General features: G+C 37.1%; 1 protein-coding gene across 3 annotated transcripts in view; it reads right to left on the bottom strand.

Moving 5' to 3' along the window:
- Positions 1-27,051, bottom strand: part of HDAC9 (histone deacetylase 9) — a 1,067,937-nt gene that overhangs the window by 36,033 nt on the left and 1,004,853 nt on the right. For all 3 annotated transcript variants that reach the window (XM_018047346.1, XM_005679004.3, XM_013963174.2), the window contains one exon: positions 12,966-13,050. In XM_018047346.1, coding sequence (XP_017902835.1) covers positions 12,966-13,050 — 85 coding nt within the window. The remainder of the gene's footprint in view (positions 1-12,965; positions 13,051-27,051) is intronic.

Genomic DNA, 27,051 nt, shown 5'->3' on the forward strand with positions numbered 1-27,051 from the left:
AAAATAACAATAAGTAAAATGATAAGAAATATTTACTAAGTGCCTATTGATATGCCTATGAAAATGTGCTCCATATGTAATCATTTCAAAACCATCTTGTAAGATAATTTCATTTTCCTTATTTTACAATTGAGAAAACTGAAGTAAAGAGGGTTAAAATAACTTTTCCATATTACATGCTCAAGAAAAGCATATGGAGTGTGAAAAGCATTAAGGTAAGGATGGTGGGCTCGCTCAGCAGAGATTCTGCATTTAATGTGGCAGCTAGAGGAGTTCTGAAGGTTTCCAACAGCTCGTTTGGTTGGTTGGCTACAACATGGACCAAAAAGTGGCCCACAGGAAGTGATTTAGAAATGTCAAACCTGCCTTCATTTAATGAAAAGGAAGGGATTCAAAAACTTTGGGAGATTGGAATGTTAGAGTGTATTTGTCTGAAGCCAAGTCAAAGGGACATAGCAGCCAGTCTAAGAGATCTGTGAATAGCCAGAGCTTGAACAACTGGAATAAAAAAAATTAATAATGATGGTACTGGATGATAACACATATTATAAATATCTGAGATCCATTCTGATATAAATATATAATGAATAAATTAGTAAATGAAAGAGAAAAGAGAGCTCTTCATTATAGATAATTTCCAAGTGATTAATGAAGACAGAGTAAAGGAAATAGAAAATTGGAACAGAAGAATCCATTTTGCAGGTGACAGCCGCTGATGGCTGCTAAAATTAATGTGCAAACGTTTGAGGAGAAAGAGTGTATCTGCATAACCTTAAAGTATCTTTCCAGTATATTTATTAATTCTAAACGAAGATATTCTAACTTTACACTGAAGATCTCCTTAATCAAATGATCCAGGTTAACTTTGCCAATAATAAAACAAACTGACATTATGCACTGCAGATCTGATGCATTAAGAATGCTATCACATCACTGCTCTGGCAATCTTACCATAAATGCTTATCCTCAACCTAATTATGAAGAAACTGTAGAAAAACCCATAATGAGAGACATTTTTCAAAACAACTGACCAGTACTCTTCAGAAGTGTCAAGGCCAAAAACGGTACAGAAGACCGAGGAACTTAATAGATAAGAGGAGACTGAGGCATGGCAACTAAATGCAACATGTTTATTATCCTGGAACAGACTAAGAAAATCATTGAAAAAAAACTGGCTGAATCCAAAGAAAGTCTATAGTTTAGTTAACAGTATTACATGACTGTTAATCTCTTAGTTTATGTAATAGTGCTATGGTTATGCAAGATGTTAATTTAGGGGAAGCCAGGGGAAGCTTATAAGAGAATTCTGTATTATATTTGGAACTCTTCTGTAAACTTAGTTATTTCAAAATAAACAGTTTGATAAAATCCCTTTTTAAAGTGAGCAGTAGAAATGCCACTGGTGACCAGAACAAGACTGCAAAGAGAATACAGTGGTTCCAACAGGGATTTGTAGCTGCTAAAATGGAGATAATCTGAAAGAAACCTTTTTCAAGAATTTGCTCCTGGAGGGTTTGAGAGCCATGGGATGGTAAGAAGTGAGGTTGTTGGCATCTGTTTTTAAGAGGAGGGATTTTAAGGTGTTTAATTGTTGATGAGAATGAACAGTTCAAAGAAAGCAATTAGGTAGCTGCATCTTATTCTAATAAAGTTTGTTGCTGAGATTGAGGGCAAAGGTGAGATGGATGGAGGTTTGAGGAGAGTGAGGCTTAAAAAGGTAGTTTGAGAGAGGTGGTGAAAACTGACCTGAGAAACACAACAGGGTCATAATGGGCCACTTGAGTTTGGTGATCAGAAATGTACACGAGGTCAAATTGCTGATTCATGACATTCTTCAGCAGACCTGTTCATTTAGGTCCAATGTTAGAGAGAGTCCCTTGAAGACTATATTCAGGGTTGAGATTTCCTTAGATTGGTAAGGTCAAAGGGTAAGATTTTTAAGGCAGATTAAAGGTGAAAGTGAAAATGAAAGTGAAGTCACTCAGTCCTGTCCCACTCTTTGCGACCCCATGGACTGTAGCCTATCAGACTCCTCCGTCCATGGGATTTTCCAGGCAAGAGTGCTGGAGTGGATTGCCATTTCCTTCTCCAGAGGATTTTCCCGACTCAGGAATCGAACCTGTGTCTCATATTAATTTAAATGTTATTGTTTTTAAGTTGGCCATAGAAGTGAATAAAGGAAAGGGATAATGAATTAGGAAAAATTAAAAAAAATATAAGTGAAACAAAGTACAAAGTTTTATGTGTGTGAGTCAACAATTCTATGGATCTGGTGTATCCTTCTCTGGAAGAGATATGCCTGCAGTACTGGTTTACAATTTGATTTTTTCAGGTCTACTAAGACAGTACTGACTCATTGGAAAAGACCGTGATGCTGAAAAGACTAAGGGCAAGAGGAGAGGGGGCAACAGAGGATGAGACTGTTGAATGGCATCACTGACTCACTGGATGTGAATCTGAGCAAACTCCAGGAGACAGTCAAGGACAGGGAAGCCTGGCGTGTTGCAGTTCATGGGGTCACAAAGAGTTGGACATGACTTAGCGACTGAACAAAAACCAGACAGTAACAGATGTTTATCTGTCCTCCAGGTTCATATTATTTCCTTTTGCATTATTTATCCCTATGAGTGTATGTCTTAAAATCCTCTTAATTTTTAGTGGAGTTTTATAGAGGAGTGAAAGAAATGAGCATTTTAAATCTATTATATTATTACTTAAAATTAGAGCCCCTCCTCCATTTTAACCCCACAAATAAGGTTTACTGTTCTCTTGTTCTTCTTTTTTGAGGACTTTGCCTAGTGGCTTGTGTTCTTGTGCGTTTGATTTTATTCATTTATTTAAATAGGCATGTATGTATTTATTTGAGGTCAAATTTTGTTGAAGATAATCTCTGCATACAATTAGGGCCTAAATTAAGGAGACTTAATCCCCAGAAAGGAATTGCATTTGCATTTGCTTCCTCCAGAACGAAGGAGGAAGATAAAACCTCTTTACTGTCCATCAAATTCATATTACACTTAGGCTTTTTTTGTGCAGTTATAGCACTGCCATCATCATTTGCCCCAGGAATGCTCTCCCTTTTTGTGTTACTTACTGCTTACTGACTGACTGAACAACAACAATTGTTTACTCCTCCCTATTAAATTTCAGCTTATGTTTTCTTTATCCTTCATAATCCCTTATATTCTAGCAAGCCCATTAATGGATTAAAATGGTCTGTTTTAACGTATGCAGAAGATATTACATTTTGGAATAGGTCTATTCTAGTGTCTATTCTGGGATACTTGGGAATAGGAAGTCTGGTGGAACTCTGTTCTTATCTGTGAAATGAGGTGGGACCAGGAAGGTCATATGCTTTAACAGAAAGAAAGTGGGCTCTGAAAGCATAACCAGACCAGGGTTCAAATGTTGGTTTTAGTGCTGCTAGTTGAGACTTTCAACAAGCGACCTAAACTTGTTAAGCCTCAAGTTATTCATGAACCAGATGAGGAAACTAATTATGCACTGCAGTGCGGTATGAGAACTAGAGGTCATATGAAACGTATGTTTGTGCTTGTGTGTGTGTATAATGTATATGTAAATACCTAACAAATGGTCTTCACCAAACTTGACCTTTGAGCACACCCTATCTCAATGAATGGTATCACAGGTGTGTGTGAAGTGCATCAGGGTGCTAACAGCTGAGAAAATAATCAGAAAGCATTTCTGTCCTTAAAGAGTTTGCAATCTGAGAAAGATGCATAGTTTTATTTAGATTCTTGGTTTGATTAGTTTTGCCTTAGTAGAAACGTGAGTGAAAGAAAACTCATAATTACAGATGCAGTTGGAATTTTTAAAAAAATTTCCATACAAGTTAAGTCTCTAAGCAGATGGCAGGTTTTCCTTTAATTCTGGTATATTCTAGTATTAGTGCTCCACCAAACAATAATCCAGCTCTCAACATTTCAGGAGAATGGTTAATAAGAAATTGAAAATCAACTTTCAAAAAGCCATGTGCACAAGTCTGATCTGGCTCTGAGACAAGCAAGGCTGGCGGGGTTAATAGTGGCAAAACGTCTAACGCTGCTTTTCTTCAGTGAAGGTCGGCCTGGCCCACGGCTGCAACGTCAAGGCCTCTGTCTAAAGCCAAAAAAATCTATGACAAATAGCAGCTCACACCTGACAACAGTCAGGGCTTTAAACTCAACAGGGCAGGGATTTGAAATTCTGCCAATCCTTGCATTTTTTGGTGATTAGATGTAATTTGCAAGTTTACAAGGGGCTCCAAAGTGGATTCATAGCTCCATGGCTCCTCGCAATTTGGCACTGCCCTTCTAGAACTGACTCTGGCTAAACCTCAACTAACCAGAATGTCCAAAACTCCAAAACTTCAGTTTAACTGATTTTCCCTCTAAAACCGTCACGTTTGGATGAAATGAGGAAACGTGTATACCAGAATAGCAAAAGGAATGAGTATCTTTCTGAGCTAGAATAATATAATAGCAAAGACCACTGACTTTGGAGCTAGAATGCTTGATTTATGAGCTTGCTTTTGCCCATTTAGTAACTGTGTGATCTTGCAAAGTATTTTATCTAGACGTGCCTCAGTTTACTTGACTGCAAAAGAGGAATGAAAACAGTAACTATCTCTTAGGGTTGTTAAGTAGATTAAATGAATTAACACATTAATACTTAATACTTAAAGAATGGTGCCTGGCACACTGAAAACACTCAGTAATTGTAATTCATTTGCTATCAGCTTACAGGGTTTGCATTGTGTAAATAATTTCATCCAATATCCCTCCATAACTTCTCTGTGAAGAAAACTGATATTAAAGTTGGGTCCCACAAATCTCAAGCCTTCTGATCAGCAGTTTCTTTTTCTTCTTATTCAGCTTTGCTTTTGAACATTTTCCCCCTACTGTTCCCCACCACAGGAAATGAAACCACTACCTACTCTGTTGTCCAACCCGAAACTTAGAAGTCATTCATCCTCTCCATGCCTATTAAATACTATATCAAGCCAATGTCACTTCTGAATTAAATTGCTTACATCTGACAGTAAGTCCTGCTATCTCTCATCCTTAATGAGAGGCAGAGTGATCTTTTGAAATGTAGGTTTTATCACGCTCCTTCTCTGCTTGACATAAATCAACAAATCCTTATGAGTTAAAAATCCACTTTCAACATTGGGTGTATCTCTTATTTTCCCCTGGGTCTCAACAGAATGGAGATGGAGGAGAGAGGGAAAGACTGAGAGATAAGGAGAAGAAAAAGGCAGAAAATCAAAAGAAAAAGGAACAAAAAGAGAAGAAAAACTGAGTGTGGGTTAGCTGTTGGGTGTGGAGTCAAGAAGCTAGAAGGCTCTGAAATGATTTATGCAGTGCTTGTTGCAATCTGAGGAAACAACCCTTTAATCTATGTGCACAGACCCAGGAGGTCAAAATCTTGGACAATTTCCTCACAACACAAGATGTATACAAACTCCTTTCAACTTAGAAACAATCTGATTTTCTCCCGGATCATCTGATGTAAAAGGTATTTGCATAAATATACCTTTTCTCCTTGGGAAGGGGGTAGGTAGAGCGTATTAAAATAATGGGAGGAGATGACTGAAAATGGTATTTCACATATAAGGATAGATGCTGTCATCTCTAGAGCAAGTTTTACCTTTAACAGTCTTCTTTTCATTAAGTACTATTCAGATATCTTAATCACCAAGATAATTGGATAGCACCTTCTCTGATTACCCACTCGAATATAACACCAACAGTGTTTGTATTACCAGGGGTTATCTCCAATGGAAATAGAGTTAAAATGAAGTCAGCAAAATTAATATCCCTCCATTTGTTTCCAAAATCATTTGTTACTGTTAAGGGTAATTTCTGAACAGAGGATATAATAATATAATATAAGAGGAGCAAATTAAGGAAGAGGGGGAGAAGAGAAAGAATGCGTTGAGGAAGAGGAGAAGGAAAAGGAAAGAAGAACCACAGACAGGACAAGGAGGAGGAGGAAGCGACTCACTCCATAACATATAAAAACGTAAATTAAGTAGAGTTCTGACAAGGAGACAGTGCCAACTATGCCTGCCTCTGATCTCCCAGAGAAAATTGTATTCCATTTTTATTTCTCTAGAGTGGGTGACAGGGTGTGCTCTGCCCATTGCAGCTGCCCGAACAATGTGGATACCAACCACCTTGTAGTCAGTTACACAGTTACATAGTATATTGTCCTACAATGGGAAAATCATATCCCCTTTCATGTTTGTCTCAAAAGTTGGATAAATTCAGAAGACCATACATGCAAATCTCATTGCCCTAAACAATCCTGTGTGTCCTGTGTATGAGTTTAAAAAATACAGATAAATTTAGCCATACTGACAAATTTCACGTGCAAGAGACGTGGATGTTGTTTCTCCACTGATATACAAGTCTGACAAGATCATATGGTGACACTGCAAATAATGTTCCTTCCTCATTCTGACCTATGTCATCAGTTTGCTGTGGTTGGCATAATAAGGAATTCTAAGACCCCAATCCACTAAACAAGGGAAGAATTCCTAGAGTGAGAGAGAGATGAAAGTGGGGGAAAAGGGGAAAATTTCCGAGCATTCTTCTATGACTCTGCTTCTGGTTTGACATTTTTTTTTGGACACCTTGCAGCACCTTAGAAAAGCAGTGTGGTGACACGTCAAGTGATTTCTCTGGAAATTCCGTAGGAAAGTTAAGTGGCTAACTCTTTGTCACATGTCTGGTGAGGATTATACTGATATTCGTATTATTTTTAAATCCCCTATGTTAGTGATTTTCAACTTGTCAGCTGCAAACCACTGGAGGGCTGCAGCAAAATTTTCAAAGAATCCTCAAATCCTTGTGTACATATATATTTTCTTGGTCCACAAATCAAGATACTGTGATTACCACTATGATCATGCAGGAGGTCTACAAAGTTGGTTGACACTTAAAAGGAATACTCTCCTTTCTCAAATATTTAAATAAATAAAAGGAAACCATGACTATATACTTGTGGTTTCCATATTTTGAGGTTTCACAGATCAATATCAACATCATTCATTATATGTTTCTCAAACTTAAAATTACAGTCTTTCAAACTTTCCATAAATTTAGTTTTATGGAAAACTCACTTCATGGTTCTTCCTTTCACCATCAGTGAAAGTATTATCAAGGGCCAGGACTGCTGTAAACATGATATCTGGGAATCTTGCTTCTCACCTTATTATTTAGACGAAGGTAAGAGTTCAACGGACTGGGAGTTGTTACGATGGATTTCAGGAAAGGCTATAAATGTACAGTCCTTTCTCCTTCTCTGGGCTGACTTTTACCTGGCATTGCTTGTTGGTGATTATAGATGGCCAGTCAACTCTTAGAACTGCCATCTCCAAGCTTAGCAATGGAAATGGTTAGCTCACAAGTAATTCATGTTCTTTCTAATTTAGAAGTGACTCATCACTGTGGGTTGTGAAAGAGTGAAGAAGTGCGCTCTCATGGATGTTTTGCCTGCACATCTTAATCCTTTGTTCTGCTTGAGCTAATCAAGGAGTATAACCTTAGTTAAAAAGTCAGTCTGGGCTAAGAGAAAAAAAGTGTGGCAAATATTGACATATTAGCTGACTCATCCATTCAACAAATGTTTGCAGAACATCTATTACATTTCAGACACTGCACAGCAGAGGATACAGCAATTGAAAACAAAGGACATCAGCAAAAACAATCTCTGCCATGAGAAGCACCCAGGAGCTATGCCTAATCTAGAAGAGGGATGAATGGTGATTCAAGATGGTGTCCCAAAGACATAATATTTGAGCTAAGTCTTGAAAACTTAGTAGGGATGAGGCGGAAGACTTGGTGAGCAGAGTGAAGAGCATGTGCAAACATGAAACTGCTTGACCATACCTCCCTCTCATCAGAGGTGGCTGATCTTTCTTGACCATACCTCCCTCTCATCAGAGGTGGCTGATCTTTCTTGACCATACCTCCCTCTCATCAGAGGTGGCTGATCTTTCTTGACCATACCTCCCTCTCATCAGAGGTGGCTGATCTTTGCATACACCCACCATCTTAAGCTGAAACCAACCCTTATCTGTCAGGGGTGGGAGTGGGGGTTGAGGGGTGGTTCTTTACCTGTTAGGAGAAATAGTTGCCCTGCTGTTGCCTTGTAAGGCTTTTTCTTCCCAGTTAAGTAAGTAGTATAAACAAGGACAGGGCAATAGGGATGACTTTGCTGCAAAATACTCACATCCATGTGGCCAGGCAAAGGGCCAGTGCTAATCACAGCCTCCAGCACCTGCATACCCTCAGCTGGGGGGCTCAGTTCTCAAAGAGAAAACCACATAACGCCTGTCAGCACCTTGCTGTCTGCCTTGGGACAAGGCAATCGAGGAACTTGCCTGAATGCTTCCCACATGCTACAAGGCCTGCTTCTCCACATTTACGTGCTTTTCTGATACTGTAGTCCCAAACCCCAGCACAGAAGAATCTTCTGAATCTGGGATAGGAAGTGAGTGGAAATTCGAACATCTCTTAAAGTTAAAAGGAGTCACCTGTTTGACACTCAGAGACAAGTGAAGAGGCCGCTGCCATTCAAGCAAGCTTCCTACACCGGCAGCCTGGGCAGCTGCAAAGGACCCCATAGTCAGAAGGGCTCTCATTCTTGGTTCAAAGCTCTGCTGGAATTTTCTGGAAATTACTAATATTTTGGAACAAGGAATCATTCACACATCTTTATTTTGCACTGGGATCGACAAAGTTTTTGTGAGTCCTGATAACTTTCCTCACCAAAGGTAAAATGGGATGTCTAATCAAGGGCCTGGAGCTCTATAGGAATGTGACATGAAAGTGTGTTATAAAACATATGACATGGAAGTGTGTTATAAAACAGAGAAAAATAAAATTGACTACAACTTTATAGTTTTTAAGGAAATATAGCATTGTTTGTTAAGTCAGGTACCCACAATTTTGATTTTCTAAGTTTGTTTCAGTTTGTTACCACTGAAATACCACTTTCTTTTACTGCATTATAGACTTTACACAGTCCCTTTCTGTTTCTTTAGCCTGGAAGAGTAGCCCCAAATACAGACAATTCAAAGAAACACACAAAAATGTACCACACAGTGGTCAAAGCCATAGGACTGAACAGTTTTCTCTGTACAAATTCTCACCTTGTGTCCCAACTAGTGAGATATCACTATCCTCGTGTGTGTATCTTTCCTTTCACCACCTCAACCCACCATTCAGTGCCTTCTCAGCCACAATTTGAGTTCTGCTTATGGTGATGATGCTACTCTCAAATCATGTTTTGGTAAATTTATATGTGTGTGTATATATATATATATATATATTTTTTTTTAACATCACCAGCACCTTGATTTTCATCAGGACAGGCTACACAATTTTCAGGCACAGTGCAAACTGAAATGTGGGCTCCTTGTCTGAAAAGTTTGTGAGAATTTCAAGGCAGCAAGAATAACAGTATTAAACCTTGCACAGGGGCCTTCTAAACATGGGGCCCATATGACTACACTGGTTGAAAGCCCATGAAGCCAGCCTTGATTCTCTCTGGCCATAACTGGGGCCCACACCCACTCTTAACCAATCACTGATAAGTGGGTTGAGCCTTAGACTAAGAACAGCTCCCTGGAGCTGGGCATAAGTTCATCTTCCCCAGAGTTGTATGGTATCTGATTGCAAGGATTCATGGGTAAAACAAGGCTTTTTTTGAACAGACATGAGGAACACATAATTACTGAGTAGCCAATAACAGCATCCATGATACCATAATGAATCCATGACTCAGAAGGAGGAATCTGTCTTTAGAAGCCCTCTTTGATGCAAGTCTTGGTTCCCTAGGGCCTTGACAGGTTATTCAAGTTGTTCTTTCTTGAATTTGCCAACTCCCGATTCCCTTGTACTTCAATCCTCATCCCTGGTACCAGCCCTGCCTGCAGGTTGGTACTTCAATCCTTGTATTTGTACTTCAATCCTTGTCCCTGGTACCGACCCTGCCTGCAAGTACAAGCAGGGTTGAGAAGATAGATTCCATTTTCCTGGTGATTATCATATAATTAAGGAACCATGACTGAAAGACCTTAAAACACACAAAAACTCAAACAATAGAAAAATTTTAAAAATACCACTCATTAAAATCTCCATGTTAGTGTGAGGAGTGTCCAGAAGTATCAGATTAACAAGGTCTCCATCTAGTCAAGGCTATGGTTTTACCTGTGGTCATGTATAGATGTGAGAGTTGGACTATAAAGAAAGCTGAACGCTGAAGAATTGATGCTTTTGAACTGTGGTGTTGGAGAAGACTCTTGGGAGTCCCTTGGACTGCAAGGAGATCCAACCGGTCCATCCTAAAGGAGATCAGTCCTGGGTGTTCATTGGAAGGACTGATGTTGAAGCTGAAACTCCAATACTTTGGCCACCTGATGCAAAGAGCTGACTCATTTGAAAAGACCCTGATGCTGGGAGGGATTGGGGGCAGGAGGAGAAGAGGACGACAGAGGATAAGATGGTAGATGGCGACACCGACTCAGTGGACATGGGTTTGGGTGGACTCCGACAGTTGGTGATGGATAGGGAGGCCTGGTGTGCTGCGGTTCATGGGGTGGCAAAGAGTCGGACACGACTGAGTGACTAAACTGAACTTGGTGGAATACTCAATATGAGTTTAGGAGGAAAGAGATTTTTATGGGGGAAGTGGTCAGGGTTGGATATTTGCAATGCATTTTGGAGCAGAAGACACAGATTCAGAATCCACAGGGGCAGAATTCTTCCACAGAAATTCTGACAGTACAGTAAATTCTTTTCAAGAGTCAAACAGGTTTGTTTGGCTAAAGCAGGCTGCACAAGTCACTCAATAACGTCAGTGGTGAAAGGAAAAACATCACACAGTGCAAAGTCATTACTGGGAAGTTAGATCCAATGCAAAAGCCAACAGTACAGTTTCTAAAGATATATATAAACCATGAGTTTTTATACCTATGTGAAACTGAGTCCTCTGCTTCTGCTATTTCCTTCAGAACATTCCCTGTTTCTTCATCTGGCCAAAATCCTGTTCAGACTTTGAGACTAAGCTCAGGCCCTATCACTGCCGAGGAGTCTTCCTCTAACCTTCCTTGAGCCTTCCTCACTTTCCAGTACTTCTCCTTCTGGCTGAAAGGGGCTTAAGGACTGTTTCTTGTCCATGATTTCAGTGCACGCTGTGACTTCTATTTAAATGATCTATTTTAGTGCCTCTCACTCACTGGAATGCATACTTCCTAATATTAAAAATTATTCTCCTATTCTGTCCTTTGCCTTGATAAGTGCTCCAGTTATGTATCAACATGTAATAAGTACTTAAGAATGCCAGTTGAAAGTGATGTGAACATAACACATACAGGGACAATGATTTTTAATAATCTGTGTGTATAATGGCAGCAAAAAAAAGATACTCAGAAAACAAGAATCTATGTGTAAAAAGTAGATAATTTTTCTACTACTGATGAACTTAGGGAGGTGTTAGAATAGACTGAATAAACACAAGATGAATGGATTACACAACATGCCAGTCACAACCATATCTCCAAATTACTACTGAGCAGGCAAAGACAGGGCTTCCCTGGTGGCTGAGAGGTTAAAGCGTCTGCCTCCAATGCGGGAGACCCGGGTTCGATCCCTGGGTTGGGAAGATCCTGACCTGGAGAAGGAAATGGCAATCCACTCCAGTATTCTTGCCTGGAGAATCCCATGGACGGAGAAGCCTAGTAGGTTACAGTCCACAGGGTCACAAAGAGTCGGACATGACTGAGCGACTTTACCTTACCTTACTTTACCTTACCTTAAGCAAAGACAAAGACTCGGAGACATAGATGGAAGGTGGCTTCTCCACCTGTGTTTAAAAAAATGCTTCAACAAAAGAGTTGAAGATTTGATGCTTTCGAACTGTGGTGTTGGAGAAGACTCTTGAGAGTCCCCTGGACAGCAAGGAGATCCAACCACTCAGTCCTAAAGGAAATCAACCCTAAATATTCATTGAAAGGACTGATACTGAAGCTGAAACTCTGATAGTTTGGCCATTTGATATGAAGAGTTGACTCACTGTAAAAGACCCTGATGCTGGGAGAGATTGAAGGCAGGGGTAAAAGGGGACAAAGAGGACAAGATTGTTGAATGGCATCACCAACTCAATGGACACGAGTCTGAGCAAACTCCAAGGGACGGTGAAGGACAGTGAAGCCTGGAGTCTTGCAGTCCATGGAGTCGCAAAGAGTTGGACATGACTGAAGGACCGAACAACAACAAAACGGTGGCAAAACTAAGGATTTTCCAATCCTCCTTCACATTTAATTTTCCATTTTGTTTTCCCATTCATGCTAACTTTTATATTAAGTTGTGCCTGCTTTCAGTGTGTGTATGTGTACACGCATGTGTGTGAGCAAGCTCGTGCATGTTATCTTCTAAAAAAAAAAATTCCTGATAAATTAACACTGATGTGAAAGGAACTGGATAGTTTAAAAAAAGTCTCTAACTCTCCCTTTTTGTTCAGTTGGATTTTGTAGTAGGCTTTCTCATGAACTTTTTCTTTAAAACCAGTAAATTATTGGTGAATTCCAACATCACTAGGAGATAACTTAAGTCAGTTAACATTGGACAATATAATCACAATTTCTATGTTAATTTCATTGTTCTGCATAAATGCTTAGTGGCAGTAATGGAAAAAAATCCAAACACTCTTGGAAAATATGAGAAAAGCAAGGTTCTAAATCTAGAATCTTCCTACTTTGTTATCAGTGCAAGACTGCCACAGTGAAAAACAAGGCAATAACACATTTAGGTATGAATACATAGTAGCTGAAAATTATAATTACTTCATATATATTCTTATATTTGAAAAACTCAAATATAGTTTCATGTGCGCAATTCTCAATATATGTTTAATGAGTACCTTATTAGAAATATTAAAAAAATTTGACGACATACTTTGAATTTCAATGGTCTTCTGTAGAGAAATAACAGCATTCATATTTGGAGTTTGGTGGAGAACATCTTCTGCAAGTGGCTCCAGCTGTAAGAACAGCAAATGACAACATGAGCAGAACATTATGACTTTGTAAGTTTGACAGAAGCAAACCAAACTGAAACAACCTTAAAACAAACAAAAAAAAGGGCTTGCTCCAAGAGCTAATTAACATTTTGCTGATATCAGTTCCAAAAGTGTAGCCAGTTTTATTTTCTGTTTTGCAGCAACGTAATTAAATTCCAAGGGGCTTTTCTGTTGGTCACAAAACTAATCTATGAAGTCCCTGAAGCAGGTGCGTGTCTGTATATTAGTTGTATTTAAAAATCCGAGTTACTTGTGTAATTTTTGTAGGTTCCTCACAGAACTAATTCCATCATGTGTGTACATGCAGCTGGGCCCTGCAGACAAAACCTCAGGGAAGCCGAAGTAGACAGAAGGTGGGAAGTTTATTATCCATACTTTCGCAGTGTTTTTGCATCTAACTACCTTATATGTTTGGATATGTCACAGTAGAAAGCCACAAGACATAGCTGCTTTTCAAATATTTTACCAAAGATAAAATAACTGTACACTTTCATTAGGCTCCCACTGAATTCACATTTATGCAGATACCGCTGTGGAAGCACAGGACAAATTCCTGTCTTGCGAAGCTATCCTGATCTTCTGGAATAACACTGATTTTTCATGGGTAAGCTCAGCAAACATTGTTTCGAAGAAATGAAGAAGAGCTTTAAGTAATTTATGGAGTGTTCTGGCAGGACTAAATCTCATGATGCATCCCTGGGGAATACCTTGGTGATATGGCTTGGTGTGGAGCAGGACGAACTACATAGCCAGAGTGCTTGCAAACAAAATAGCTGTCTAGCTATTGTGACCCAGAAAGCAAGGAAAGTAATAGTAAAAAAGGGACTGACAACCACAAAAAAGCTTTGTTGGTAAATTTAAAGCTAGTAGTCTCAAATATACCAAACTATTATAAGGCAAGAATGGGAAATGATGTCATTAGACATTGTGCTAAACCATGAATTCATCTATATCCCTTCATCTGTAGGAAAAAAAAAAAAGAATATAAAAAACTCTGGGATTCCAAGTTTCCACAGCATATGCGAGTGAATCTTCCCCCCAGGGTCTCTCTGAATTGATTATTCTATACTTCAGTCATGGAATCTACAACAATAGCACCTTTCTTCCAGATGCTATAGGATAGCAGACTAGCTCAGGGATATTTATACATGGGTAGATTCACTAAATATAACTTTCCAGGGTGTTTTTCTTAGCTGCCTAAGAAAAACTTTTAAAACATCAAAAGGTTTACTTGCAATACAGTTTGGCAAGAAGGGAAAGGAAAAAAAAAAAGTCAGTGAAACGTTCTGCAGTTTTAACCACTTAAAATTGGTTAAAAATCATTTTTTAAAACTTTGGTATTTCAGATAGTATCTTTAAAAAATATGTTACCCTAGTAACACCCTCTTAACTCAGAGGAACTCCTGAATCATAAACGGAAGGTTACTTAGAAAACTCTTACTCAAGAATTAGACAGGGTTGAGCTACTTTGCTCATAAATAATCTTTCCTTTCACTCTGTCTCGGGGCTTAGAGAAAAATTTTTAATAGAAAGCAGGTAGACTTTCCTAATAAAATTGTTCTGAAATATCATTCTGTGTTCGAAGAACAAAGGCACAATGTTTTATCAGCATATTTGGTTCTTAAAAAAGCTTTCCTGCAACTTCAGGGTGAAAATGCTGACAAACTGAAAGGCGCTAGCTACTGGAACGAGAGCTACAGGCAGAGCATTAATGTGAAAACCTCATTTCTGGAATGCTCTCACATTAGGTCTGTGGGCTATTTTTAGGACTTAGGTTATGTAGAAAATAAAGGTAATTCAGGGTGTTAAGAATAAAAATACAAACAACCCTAAACCTCCAATTTGGAGTCGTCAGTTAGATACGATAAAGTTGTGTCTATTTATGAAAGTAACCTAGAGAATTAAGGCAATTACATTGATAATTTAAGCCTCCCAAACTGTTTTCCTGCATGTTTTAGGTGAATGTCATTTAGAGGATTTAACCTTCAGTAAATTGCCCAATTTGTTTCATTTTGAATGTATACACATAGACAGAGTTGAGTTCACAGAGTTCTCAATGTGGGTTCTTTATTTTTTCTCTAGTCGCTCTGCCGAGAAGGCAATGGGTAATACTCTCAGTTGGCAAGAAGGCAAGCAACACTTAGATTCTGTTTTCATAAAATTAAAACCTTGTCTAGAGGACCACAGAATTGAGTTATCTTCTCTAGAAGAGTTTGCTGATTTAATAATTCACAATTATAAGCACTAAAACATGTGACTAAAGCATCTATTTTATAAATATTTATGAGTATTGGTCATTATTAGTAAAATCTAATAACTAGCTGTAATAAAATATCAAATAGTCATATTTTATAAATTTGGAGAAAAAAGAATATACAGTAAAGCTTTATTATGTATTTAGTTTGGCTGATAATCTGTAGCAAAAATACTGGCAATGAGGCTACTCAATGTTAGTAAGAACTATTAAAAGATAAATAAGGAAGTATTGCAATAATTTATGCAAACCCAAGAACTTTTTCATGTTTTATACTAGATAAAACAGATGCAGATGTAGGAAATCACACACCTATCCTGCCATCTTTGTTGCACAATTCCATTGAGTAATAATAGTTGTAAGATACACTAGATGATTTTAACACAACTTCTTAACATCTGAAGCTCTCGTCTGGATTTCCTATATCTAAAGCTTAAGTGCAATCATTACAGCAATTCTTTATATAGATTTTCAGACTTAATACAGGGATATTTATTTTTATGTATCTTTTACAGAAAGTTACAATACTGTATTAATACAATTAAGATGTTTGTTAAGTTGCACATACCATGTAATTTCTAAGTACTACAGCTATTTTAATGCATCATAAAAGTTGCGGCCATTATAATGTTGTGAATAAATAATTTTCAGATTCTTTAGAACCAGATCATTTAAAATATCAAAAATAATTTTTGCTGGCACTAATGGAAATAGGCAAGGGTATCCTTGGAGAAGCTCTAAACCTATTTTTACTTAGAAGACAAATCATCTCTATTATTTTCATGATTCAGCAAAGAACAGAAAAAAAAGCTAATCAGATTTTACAAAATATAACAGGTACATGAGGATAGATGCACACATCAACCAAGCAAACGATCTACTAACTAATCTTAGCTTTTATATTACTTTTTTCCAAATATGCCAAGTATTTTTACACTCTTACACCTTTATTTATTCTGTTCCATCTGAATTTTATTTTCCCCTTCCTTCTTTGAACTGAAGCCTTACTAAAGCATTCAAGGACTAACACAAACACTGACTGCTCTGAACTCATTTCTAAAATCCTCTGATAGAGCAAATTGCTTCCACCTCTTTGTCTCCTTTGCACACAAATACTCTGGTTTACTCAACACACAGTATTGTAATCAGCCATGTGTGTCATACTCTATTTTGTTGTAACCAATGTAAAGGCAAAGATAGGGCCTAGTACATACAGACATTAAAAAAAAAAAGTTGAATGAATGGAGAAAGCATTAATTGAAAGAAAACATGGGGAAAAAGAAAACAAGTTAAAGTGTTAGTCACTCAGTCATGTCCGACTGTTTGCAACCCCATGGACTGCAGTCTTCCAGGCTTCTCTGTCCATGGAATTCTCCAGGCAAGAATACTGGAGTGGATTCCCATCTCCTTCTCCAGGGGATCTTTGCGACCCAGGGACCGAACTCAGGTCTTCTGCATTGAAGGCAGATTCTTTAACATCTGACCCACCAGGTACCCTCAAAACATGGGGAGATAGCTTTTAGGTGGCTCTCCAAAATCAACTGACCTAAATGAACCAGATTCTTCCTCTTAGTTGCCTGCCATAATCAGGGCATGTTTTTAGAGTAAAAGAGCAGGAAAATCAACAAAGATAATTCATTTTTAAATAAAAATAATTGATTTTAATTGATGTTTTAACTGATTTTTAAATTAACCAATTTTGTTAAACTTATTCATTCTAATAATGTATAAATGATTTTGTACAGGATTTCTAAATATACAGTCATATCCTATGAATAATGATTTATTTATGCCACTCCAATCTTACTATTTTAAAATTTCTTTTTCTTACCCTATTGCAGTGTCTGGGACCACAAATGTAATGGCAAAATGAACCAGTAAGAGTAGGCACCTTTGTCATATTTTTTATTTCAAAGGAAAATTCTCTGATTTCACCTTTAAATTTGATGCATATCAGAGTATTTGTAGATATCCTTTATAAAGTTAATAAATTTTCCTTTTATTCCCAGTTTACCAAAAGTAGTTCATAATTCAGTGTTTAATTTTTCAACTAATTTGTAAACATCTATTGAAATGGTCACATTTCTTCTTCATCCCCTTAATGTGGTGAATTATAACAACTAATTTTGGAATGTTAATATGTTACATTTGTGGCCTAAACACAATTATGGGTTTTTAAGATAATGATGAACTACTAATATTTTGTATAGGGTTTTAATTACTATATTTATGAGCACAATTTTCCTGTCATATTCTTTTCTTATAAAGTTCTTTTCAGTTTGGGTATCTATATTATACTAGTTTTTAAAAAAAAAAACAGTTGTGAAATATTCTTTTCCCATCTTTCCCTTTAGTCTAAAACAATATAAATTATTAGCAGAATGCACTGATGAAGCCTTATGGGTCTGGTGTTTTCTGTAGGTATATTAAGTATTAAAGATTCAGTTCTGTTAATTATAGTAGTGTTCAAGTTTTCTGTCTTTTTGATTCAGTTTTTGCAAGCTTATATTCTTACAAGGATTTCTCTATTTCAAATAGAATTTCAATTTTCTTTTACATGAGGTTTTTTAAAAACAATTCTCTTATAATCCTTTTAATACATTAAAATCTCTCGTAAAGTTCCCTTTTTCATTCAGAGAGCTGGTAATATAGGATTTCTCTTTCAACCAATCTTTTCAGAGTTCTATCAATGTTGAGAACTATTTCAAAGAACTAAAATTTGACATTTTTAATCTTATATATTGTATGCTTGTTTTTATTTTGTTTCTTTATATTTCATTCACTCACTTCATGTTTGTGCTTTGATTTTCTAATTTCTTGAGTTCTGTGTTTCTGTCTGTAATTTTAAGCTTTCTTTCAATTTATGCATTTAAAGCTTACATTTGTCTATAAATTCAGGTTATAGTTCCATAATCATTCAGCTCAAAATACTTATTTTTACCATGATTTTTTTTGACACATGAGAGACTGTATTTTGAAATCTCCAAATATAGGAGATTTTCTGTTTGTCTTATTATTTCAAATTATACAACCACTTTAATTTTTAGTCTTATTTTATACTTCATCTTTTTATTTTGTATCACAGTATTTTAATTGTATTGTAAGAAAACTTAAGATGAGATCTAACTACTTAACACATTTTTTAAGTATGCAATACATTATTACTTACTTTATGTACCATGTTGTAGAGGAAAACTCTAGAGCTTATTCGTCTTGCTTGATGGAATCTTATGCCCATGGATTAATAACTCCCCAATTGCCCTTCTCCTCATCCCCTGATACCACCATTCCACTCTTTGATTTTATGGATTTAATTATTTTATATACCATATAAGTGGAATCATGCAATGTATGTCTTTTTGCAAATGGATTATTTCACTTGACATAATGTCTTCAAGGTTTATCCATGTTGTTGCATAGTGCAGAATTTCCTTCCTTTTAAACACTGACTAGTATTCCACTGTATGTATCTGTTACATTCACTTACTCAGTCATCTGTCAATGGACATTTAACTGTGCTATATCTTGGCTATGGTGGATAGCACTGCAATATTCATAGTGCTAGTATCTCTTTGAGATCCTGATTTTGATTCTTTTCAATAAATATCCAAAAGTGGGATTGCTGGATCACATGGTAGTACTCCATTTAACTTTTTGAGGGTCTTCTCTACTCTTTCCCATAGCAGTTGTACCATTTTGTATCTTCATTGACAGAGTGCAAAAGTTCTACTTTCTCCATGTATTGTTGTCTTTTTTTTTTTTCCTTAATAGTGTTGTTCAGTTGCTCAGGTGTGTCCAACTCTTTGCCACCCTATGGACTGCAGCATGCCAGGCTTCCCTGTCCTTCACTATCTCCAGAGTGTGCTCAAACGCATGTTCATTGAGTCAGTGATGCCATCCAACCATCTCATGCTCTGTAATGCCCTTCTCCTCCTGCCTTCGGTCTTTCCCAGCATCAGCGTCTTTTCCAGTGAGTTGGTTCTTCGTATCAGGTGGCCAAAGTACTGGAGCTTCATCATCAGTCCTTCTAGTGAATATTAAGGGTTGATTTCTTTAGGATTGACTGGGTGGAACTCCTTGCAGTCCAAGGGGCTCTCCAGAGTCTTCTCTAGTGCCACAGTTCAAAAGCATCAATTCTTTGGCATTCATCCTTCTTTGTGGTCCAAATTTCACATCCATACATGACTACTGGAAAAACTGTAGCTTTGACTATACAGACCTTTGTTGTCAAAGTAATGTCTCTGCTTTTTAATATGCTGTCTAGGGTTGTCACAGATTTTCTTCCAATTAGCAAGTGTCTTTTAATTTCATGGCAGCAGTTACCAGCTGCAGTGATTTTGGAGCCCCAGAAAATAAAGTCTGTCACTGTTTCCATTTTTTATAACAGTCATCCTGATATTATGACACATGGAAGTGATATCTCATTGTGGTTTTGACATACTTTTCCCTGATTAGTGATGCTAAGCATTTTTCATATAACTGGTGGTGATTTGTATTAACATATCTTTTTGGGAGAAATGTCTATTCAGTCCTTCAGTTCAGTTCAGTCGCTCAGTCATGTCTGACTCTTTGCGACCCCATGAATCGCAGCACACCAGGCCTCCCTATTCATCACCATCTCCCGGAGTTCACTTAGACTCACGTCCATCGAGTCAGTGATGCCATCCAGCCATCTCATCCTCTGTCGTCCCCTTCTCCTCCTGCCCCCAATCCCTCCCAGCATCAGAGTCTTTTCCAATGAGTCAACTCTCCGCATGAGGTGGCCAAAGTACTAGAGTTTCAGCTTTAGCATCATTCCTTCCAAAGAAATCCCAGGGCTGATCTCCTTCAGAATGGACTGGTTGTATCTCCTTGCACTCCTTAGCCCATTTAAAAATCAGGTTTATTATATTTTAGTACTAAGCTGTTAAGTGTTCCTTATGTAATTTGGATACAAAAAGTGTTCCTTATATAATTTGGATATGAACACCTTATCAGATATACAGTGTGCAAATATTTTCTCCCATCTACAGGCTGTCTTTTTTCTCTGTTAATTCTCTTTTTTTTTTGGTTGTACACAGGCTTTCTAGTTTGATGCAGTCCCACTGGCTTGTTCTGTTTTGTTGTCAATGCTTTTGGCATCATATCCATGAAATCACTGCTAAGAGCAAAGTCATGAAAGTTAATCCTTATTTTCTTTTTAGGATTTGTATAGTTTGAGGTCTTATGTTAAAGTATTTAACTCTTATCAGTTTATTTTTGTGTATGGAGCAAGATAAAGGTTCAGTTTCCTTCTTTTATAAGTGGATATATCTAGCTTCCCCAATATCATTGTTCAAGAGACTACGCTTTCTCCATTTTGCATTCCTGGCACTCTTTTGAAGATCAGTTGACATATATGTGAGGATTTATTTCTATTTTGATTACTGTAGCTTTGTAATTTTTTTTGAAATCAGGATACATTAAGCTTCCAATTTTGCTCCTCTTTCTCAAGATTGCTTTTTTATTTGTGGTCTTTTGTGATTACATATGAACTTTAGAATTTTTTTTCTATTTCTGTAAAAAAATGCTATTGGGACTTTGATAGGAATTGTAATCCAATCTCTAGCTCACTTTGGACAGTATGGGCATTTTTACAATATAAAGTCTCCCAATCCATGAATGTGAGATATCTTTCTATGTGTTTATGTTATATAATATATATTCTAGTTTAGTTTCACTATGATATACTCTGCATGAAATCAATTAATTGAAATTTAATGAAACTTGCATTACATCCACAAATACAATCTATTTTTGAAAACTTTACAAGTGTCCATGAAAAGAATGATATTCTGCAGTTACTGGGTATAGCTGATTATATATTTCAATTAAGGCATGTTTATTGAAGTGCTTAAATCTTATACATACTCCCCTTTTTACTGTCTTCTTTATCAGTTACTGAAAGAGGTATCTTAAAGTCTATCACTATGATTGTGGTATTAATTATTCCTTCCATTTGTTTCATTCAATGTTTTCTTGGTATGTTTTGAAGCTCTGTTATTAAATTATAACTTTGAGTTTTTTATTTTTATCTTACCAGTTAATAGAATACTTGAATTGTGAACTGTTTATCTCTAGTTGTTTTTTCTTTGTCTTAAAGTTCACTTAACTGATACTGGTATAGCCATGTAAGTTTTCCTTTGTGTATTTCTGTAGTTTAACTTTTTCTTCACTTTCTATATTCCAACTTTCTTTGCCATTATATCACAGGAAGTATGCCTTTTAACAGCATTTTTCTTACTATGTGATAACCTCTGCCTTTAATGGTGAACTAAACCCATGTATTTATGTGGCACAGACAGTAAAGAATCTGCCTGCAATGCAGGAGACCCAGGTTCAATCCCTGGATTGGGAGGATCTCCTGGAGAAGGGAATGGCTACCCATTTCAGTATTCTTGCCTGGAAAATGCCATGGACGAGTGACTGGTGAGCTACAGTCCACAGGGTTGCAAAGAGTTGGACACAACTGAGCGATTAACACTTTCGTATGAAATTGCACAAGGTTATTCTAAAATTGCATCCAAAAACACAGAGGGGACAAATGTAACCAAGACTGCCTTGAAGAAAAACAAACTGGGAGATTTCTTCTACCACATATCAAGATTCCTATACCACTATGAAGTAAAGACAGTTTGACAATGTCACAAGGATAGAAAATGAGACCTGTGGAGAAGTTTAGAGTCTCCATGCATATATGTAGAAAGACACCACTGCTGACCCATAAGAAACGAATGGTCTTTTCAATATATGGTACTAGATTAACTATACAGTCACATTAAAACACCTTATGTACCCCAATGTTCATTGCAGCACTATTCACAATAGTCAGGACATGGAAGCAAACTAAATGTCTATCAACAGAGGAATGAATAAAGAAGATATGGTACATATATACAATGGCACATTATTGTTGTTTAGTCACTAAGTCATGTCCAACTCTTTTGTGACCCCATGGACTTTAGCCTGTCAGTTTCCTCTGTCCATGGGATTTCCCAAGCAAGAATACTAGAACGGTTCTTTTCCAGGGGATCTTCCTGACTCAGGGATCGAACCTGCTTCTCCTGCATTAGAAGGCAGATTCATTACCACTGAGCCATCTAGGAAGCCGGTACAATGGCATATTACTCAGCAATAAAAAAAAGAACAAAATAATGCCATCTGCACCAACGTGGATGCACTCGAAGAGACTGTTATACTGAGTGAAGTAAGAGAAAGACAAGTATCATTTATCACTTATATGTGAAATCCAAAAAAAGGGTACAAATGAAATTATTTATAAAACATAAGCAGAATCACAGATGTAGAAAACAAACTTATGGTTACCAGGGGATGGGGGAGGAGGGATAAACTGGGAGACTGAGACAAGCACACACACACACTGCTATATGTAAAATAGATAACCAATAAGAACCTGCTGTGTAGCACAGGGAACTCTACTCAGTACTCTGTAATGGCAGAAAAGCAATTATCCTTCAATAAAAAATAAATTAATTTTTAAAAAAGTGAATACATGTATAACTGATTCTGGCTGTACACCTGAAATTAACACAACATTGTAAATCAACTATACCACAAAAAAAAGTTTTAAAAAAACTTAACTTCTATGTTATGCTATATACATATTCAATTCCTGAAGAACTGTGCACCTAAATGTTCAAGCAAAATACTTAAGAAGAGATTATAGAATACGTTCAGGATTTGGAATATATGGAAAGAATACAAAAAGAATTAATCCTAAAGGAAATGATTGATAAATAAAAGTAATTTTCAGTGTAGTACTATTTACCAATGTACACAATTAAGGTGGAAAGACAGACAAAATATTTCAACATATGAAACCAACAATAGACTCTACAAAGAGCTGCTTAAATCAGTAAAAAAAAAAAAAAAAAAAAAAAAAAGATAGCCTAAAAGTAAACAAAAATCCTGAATAGGTTCTTCAATAGGTGAAAAAGTGAAAGTGTTAGTCACTCAGTTGTGTCTGACTCTTTGGAACCGCATGGACTACAGCCTGCTAGGCTCCTCTGTCCTTGGAATTCTCCAGGCAAGAATACTGGAGTGGAAAGCTATTCCCTTCTCCAGGGGATCTTCTCAACCCAGGGATCAAACCTAGGTCTCCCAAATTGCAGGAAGATTCTTTACCATCTGAGCCACTAGGGATGTACAAATAATAAACAGAAGAGCTGTTTAAGTTCATTAGTATTCTGGAAAAGCAAGGCCAAGATTATATACTACTATACACCCAATAAAATGTCTAAAATTTAAAAAGTCTGCTGATACCAAGATATGGTGGGATATAGAGTAATGGAAATAGGTATTATCCTGCTGATAGAGTATGAATTGTGACAACCCCCATGGAAAGCAGTTTGGTATTTTCTACAACAAAATAAATATATGCATACTTCATAACCCAGCAATAATTCTATGTTTAGATATATACTAAACAAAAATGTGTGTTCAAATGTACCAAAGAGATATACAAAATGTCTCTCAAAGCACTGTTACTAATGGTCCCTAAACTAAAAAATATTCCCTATATTCATTAAAAGTAGAATAGATAAATAAATCATGACATTGTCCTGGAAATTCTTTTCATAGAATCTAATAATGAAAATGAAGAAACTATCAGTTCAGTTCAGTTCAGTCGCTTAGTCGTGCCCAACTCTTTGAGACCCCATGAATCACAGCACACCAGGCCTCCCTGTCCATCACCAACTCCCAGAGTACACCCAAACTCATGTGCATCAAGTCGGTGATGCCATCCAGCCATCTCATCCCCCATCGTCCCCTTCTCCTCCTGCCCTCAATTTCTCCCAGCATCAGAGGCTTTTCCAATGAGTCAACTCTTCGCATGAGGTGGCCAAAGTACTGGAGTTTCAGCTTTAGCATCATTCCTTCCAAAGAAATCCCAGGGTTGATCTCCTTCAGAATGGACTGGTTGGATCTCCTTGCAGTCCAAGGGACTCTCAAGAGTCTTCTCCAACACCACAGTTCAAAAGCATCCGTTTTTTGGCGCTCAGCTTTCTTCACAGTCCTACTCTCACATCCATACATGACCACAGGAAAAACCATAGCCTTGACTAGATGGACCTTAGTCAGCAAAGTAATGTCTCTGCTTTTGAATGTGCTATCTAGGTTGGTCACAACTTTCCTTCCAAGGAGTAAGCGTCTTTTAATTTCATGGCTGCAGTCACCATCTGCAGTGATTTGGGAGCCCCCAAAAATAAAGTCTGACACTTTCCCATGAAGTGATGGGACCAGATGCCATGATCTTCATTTTCTGAATGTTGAGCTTTAAGCCAACTTTTTCACTCTCCACTTTCACTTTCATCAAGAGGCTTTTGAGTTCCTCTTCACTTTCTGCCATAAGGGTGGTGTCATCTGCATATCTGAGGTTACTGATATTTCTCCCAGCAATCTTGATTCCAGCTTGTGTTTCTTCCAGTCCAGCGTTTCTCATGATGTACTCTGCATATAAGTTAAATAAGCAGGGTGACAATATACAGCCTTGATGTACTCTTTTTCCTATTTGAAACCAGTCTGTTGTTCCTTGTCCAGTTCTAACTGTTGCTTCCTGACCTGCATACAGATTTCTCAAGAGGCAGGTCAGGTGGTCTGGTATTCCCATCTCTTTCAGAATTTTCCACAGTTTATTGTGATCCACACAGTCAAAGGCTTTGGCATAGTCAATAAAGCAGAAATAGATGTTTTTCTGGAACTCTCTTCCTTTTTCCATGATCCAGTGGATGTTGGCAATTTGATCTCTGGTTCCTCTGCCTTTTCTAAAACCAGATTGAAATCTTATGTTAAGAACTAAAAACCTGGTTACTTTCAGAAAAGAGAAACGAAGTACGATTGGGAAAGTGTGTATGTGAGCTATTGAGGTACTGAAATTATTGTCCCCTCGATGGTTATATATGTGTTGTATTTGTGATATTTCTGAATTGTACATTCATGCCTAAACCAGTTTTCTGGATAAATATTATATTGAATAATTAAAAGCAGTTTAAAAAGAGAATATGTCTTCTGCATAAGGGAATAGGGAGACTAAATCTACTTCTACTTCTTGAGTCCATGCTTTTTCTCCTATGTTATGGCACATCTAAGGAAAAAAAGTGAGATTATAGATTTTGCAGCAAGAACAAGTTATATTCTTAAAATACAGGCCACAAATTCACTTACAAAGGGAACTGAAAGTCCCCTATAACATGCAAAGCAACTCAGAAAAGAAACACAGAAAGCGTTCAATTGTCAGGAGCAAAGATATTGTGGAATTTTGGAAGAATATGATGATCAAGACCAAAAGGATAAGGGCAGCAGACTGTCATATAGACCTGACCCTCCATGCTGATGAACTATTTTCAATTCCCTAGTGAGGAGGGATTGGTGGTTTAAACCCAGCTATCATTTAAATAATTATCTTAGAGATGTCTGCAATTAGTTGTATATGTTTAATTTGATTGCTTAAGTAAATCTGGATATAATTTTATCCATATTGTGATTCATGAGTCATTCTCCAAATAACTCCTTTTACTCATTTGGAGTCATTAAAATCCTTGACCAACAGATGAGGGGGAAAGTAAATCAGAACAGATTCTACAGATCATCAAGTTACTATACTGACAGACTACTGAGATTATTCACACTGAATCTGCCTGCAACCTACCTTCATACAGACAATGGTGACATCACACAGCAATAAAGGAACATCTCTGGCCAAGGGACGTGATATAAACCTAACATATCTTATGAGAATATCAGGAGGACCAAGAGGCACAAGGTACAGTCATAGCCATTCAATTCACAGGAGATACTGAAGGATTCCCTTAAAAAATAACAGGAACAAGTGGGCTAGCCTAACAGATTATTACAGTGGTTATTACTCTATTAGTTGAGTTCTACCCAAAGCTATTGCAGCTCAGAGACATGTAGCTTACACAATATATCAGCCAGTGAATGGAAGGAGGGAGACCATAAGGAAGTGCCTCTGTTTGCTATCATACCCAAATAGTATACCACAGTTTCCATGATACTTAACTGGAAAGTTTGGACATAGTGGCATATTTAAGTGTCTATGCATCAAATATTATATTATATATAATTGATGCATAAATATTTATGCATCAAATAGTTGCATAATTCAGACTATTGATATTTTGTTTAAACACTGAGGTTAGACTGCGACTTTGCAATATAATGAGAAAACATTTCAAAATGCACAGCTGAGTTAGGAAAATACTACATATATTAAAAGGTGCATGTTAAACTGAAGTTTCAGTAACATTTAAGGGATGTGTGGTCAGTGCTTTATGTTTAGTTTCCTAACATAATGTCCATAATCTAGACATCCATAGTTGATTTTAAAAAAAAAAAGCTTAATTCATTTTATAAGCAAAAAATCTTGTTTCCAAGTCCCTGTTTTACAAAATAAGTTTAAATCTGATAGTTACCTTTTGTAAGTCTTCATTTTCATTGTCTGTGATTCTTATTTGTCTTATCCTCACTTGCTTTTTTATTTTCTCTTCTTTAGTCTGATGATTTGCAGGTGTTTGTCTTAACTTTTTGTTAAGCAGAACAGTATTTTTACTATACTGTTTTTGAAATGTTGACTTTTCTGCTAAGAAGACCCATTTCATATCATGTAGCAGTGTTACAGTGCTAAATGTTTAACAGCTGACTCAAAAATC

Source organism: Capra hircus, chromosome 4, assembly GCF_001704415.2.
Source record: "Capra hircus breed San Clemente chromosome 4, ASM170441v1, whole genome shotgun sequence".
Taxonomy (NCBI): Eukaryota; Metazoa; Chordata; class Mammalia; order Artiodactyla; family Bovidae; genus Capra; species Capra hircus.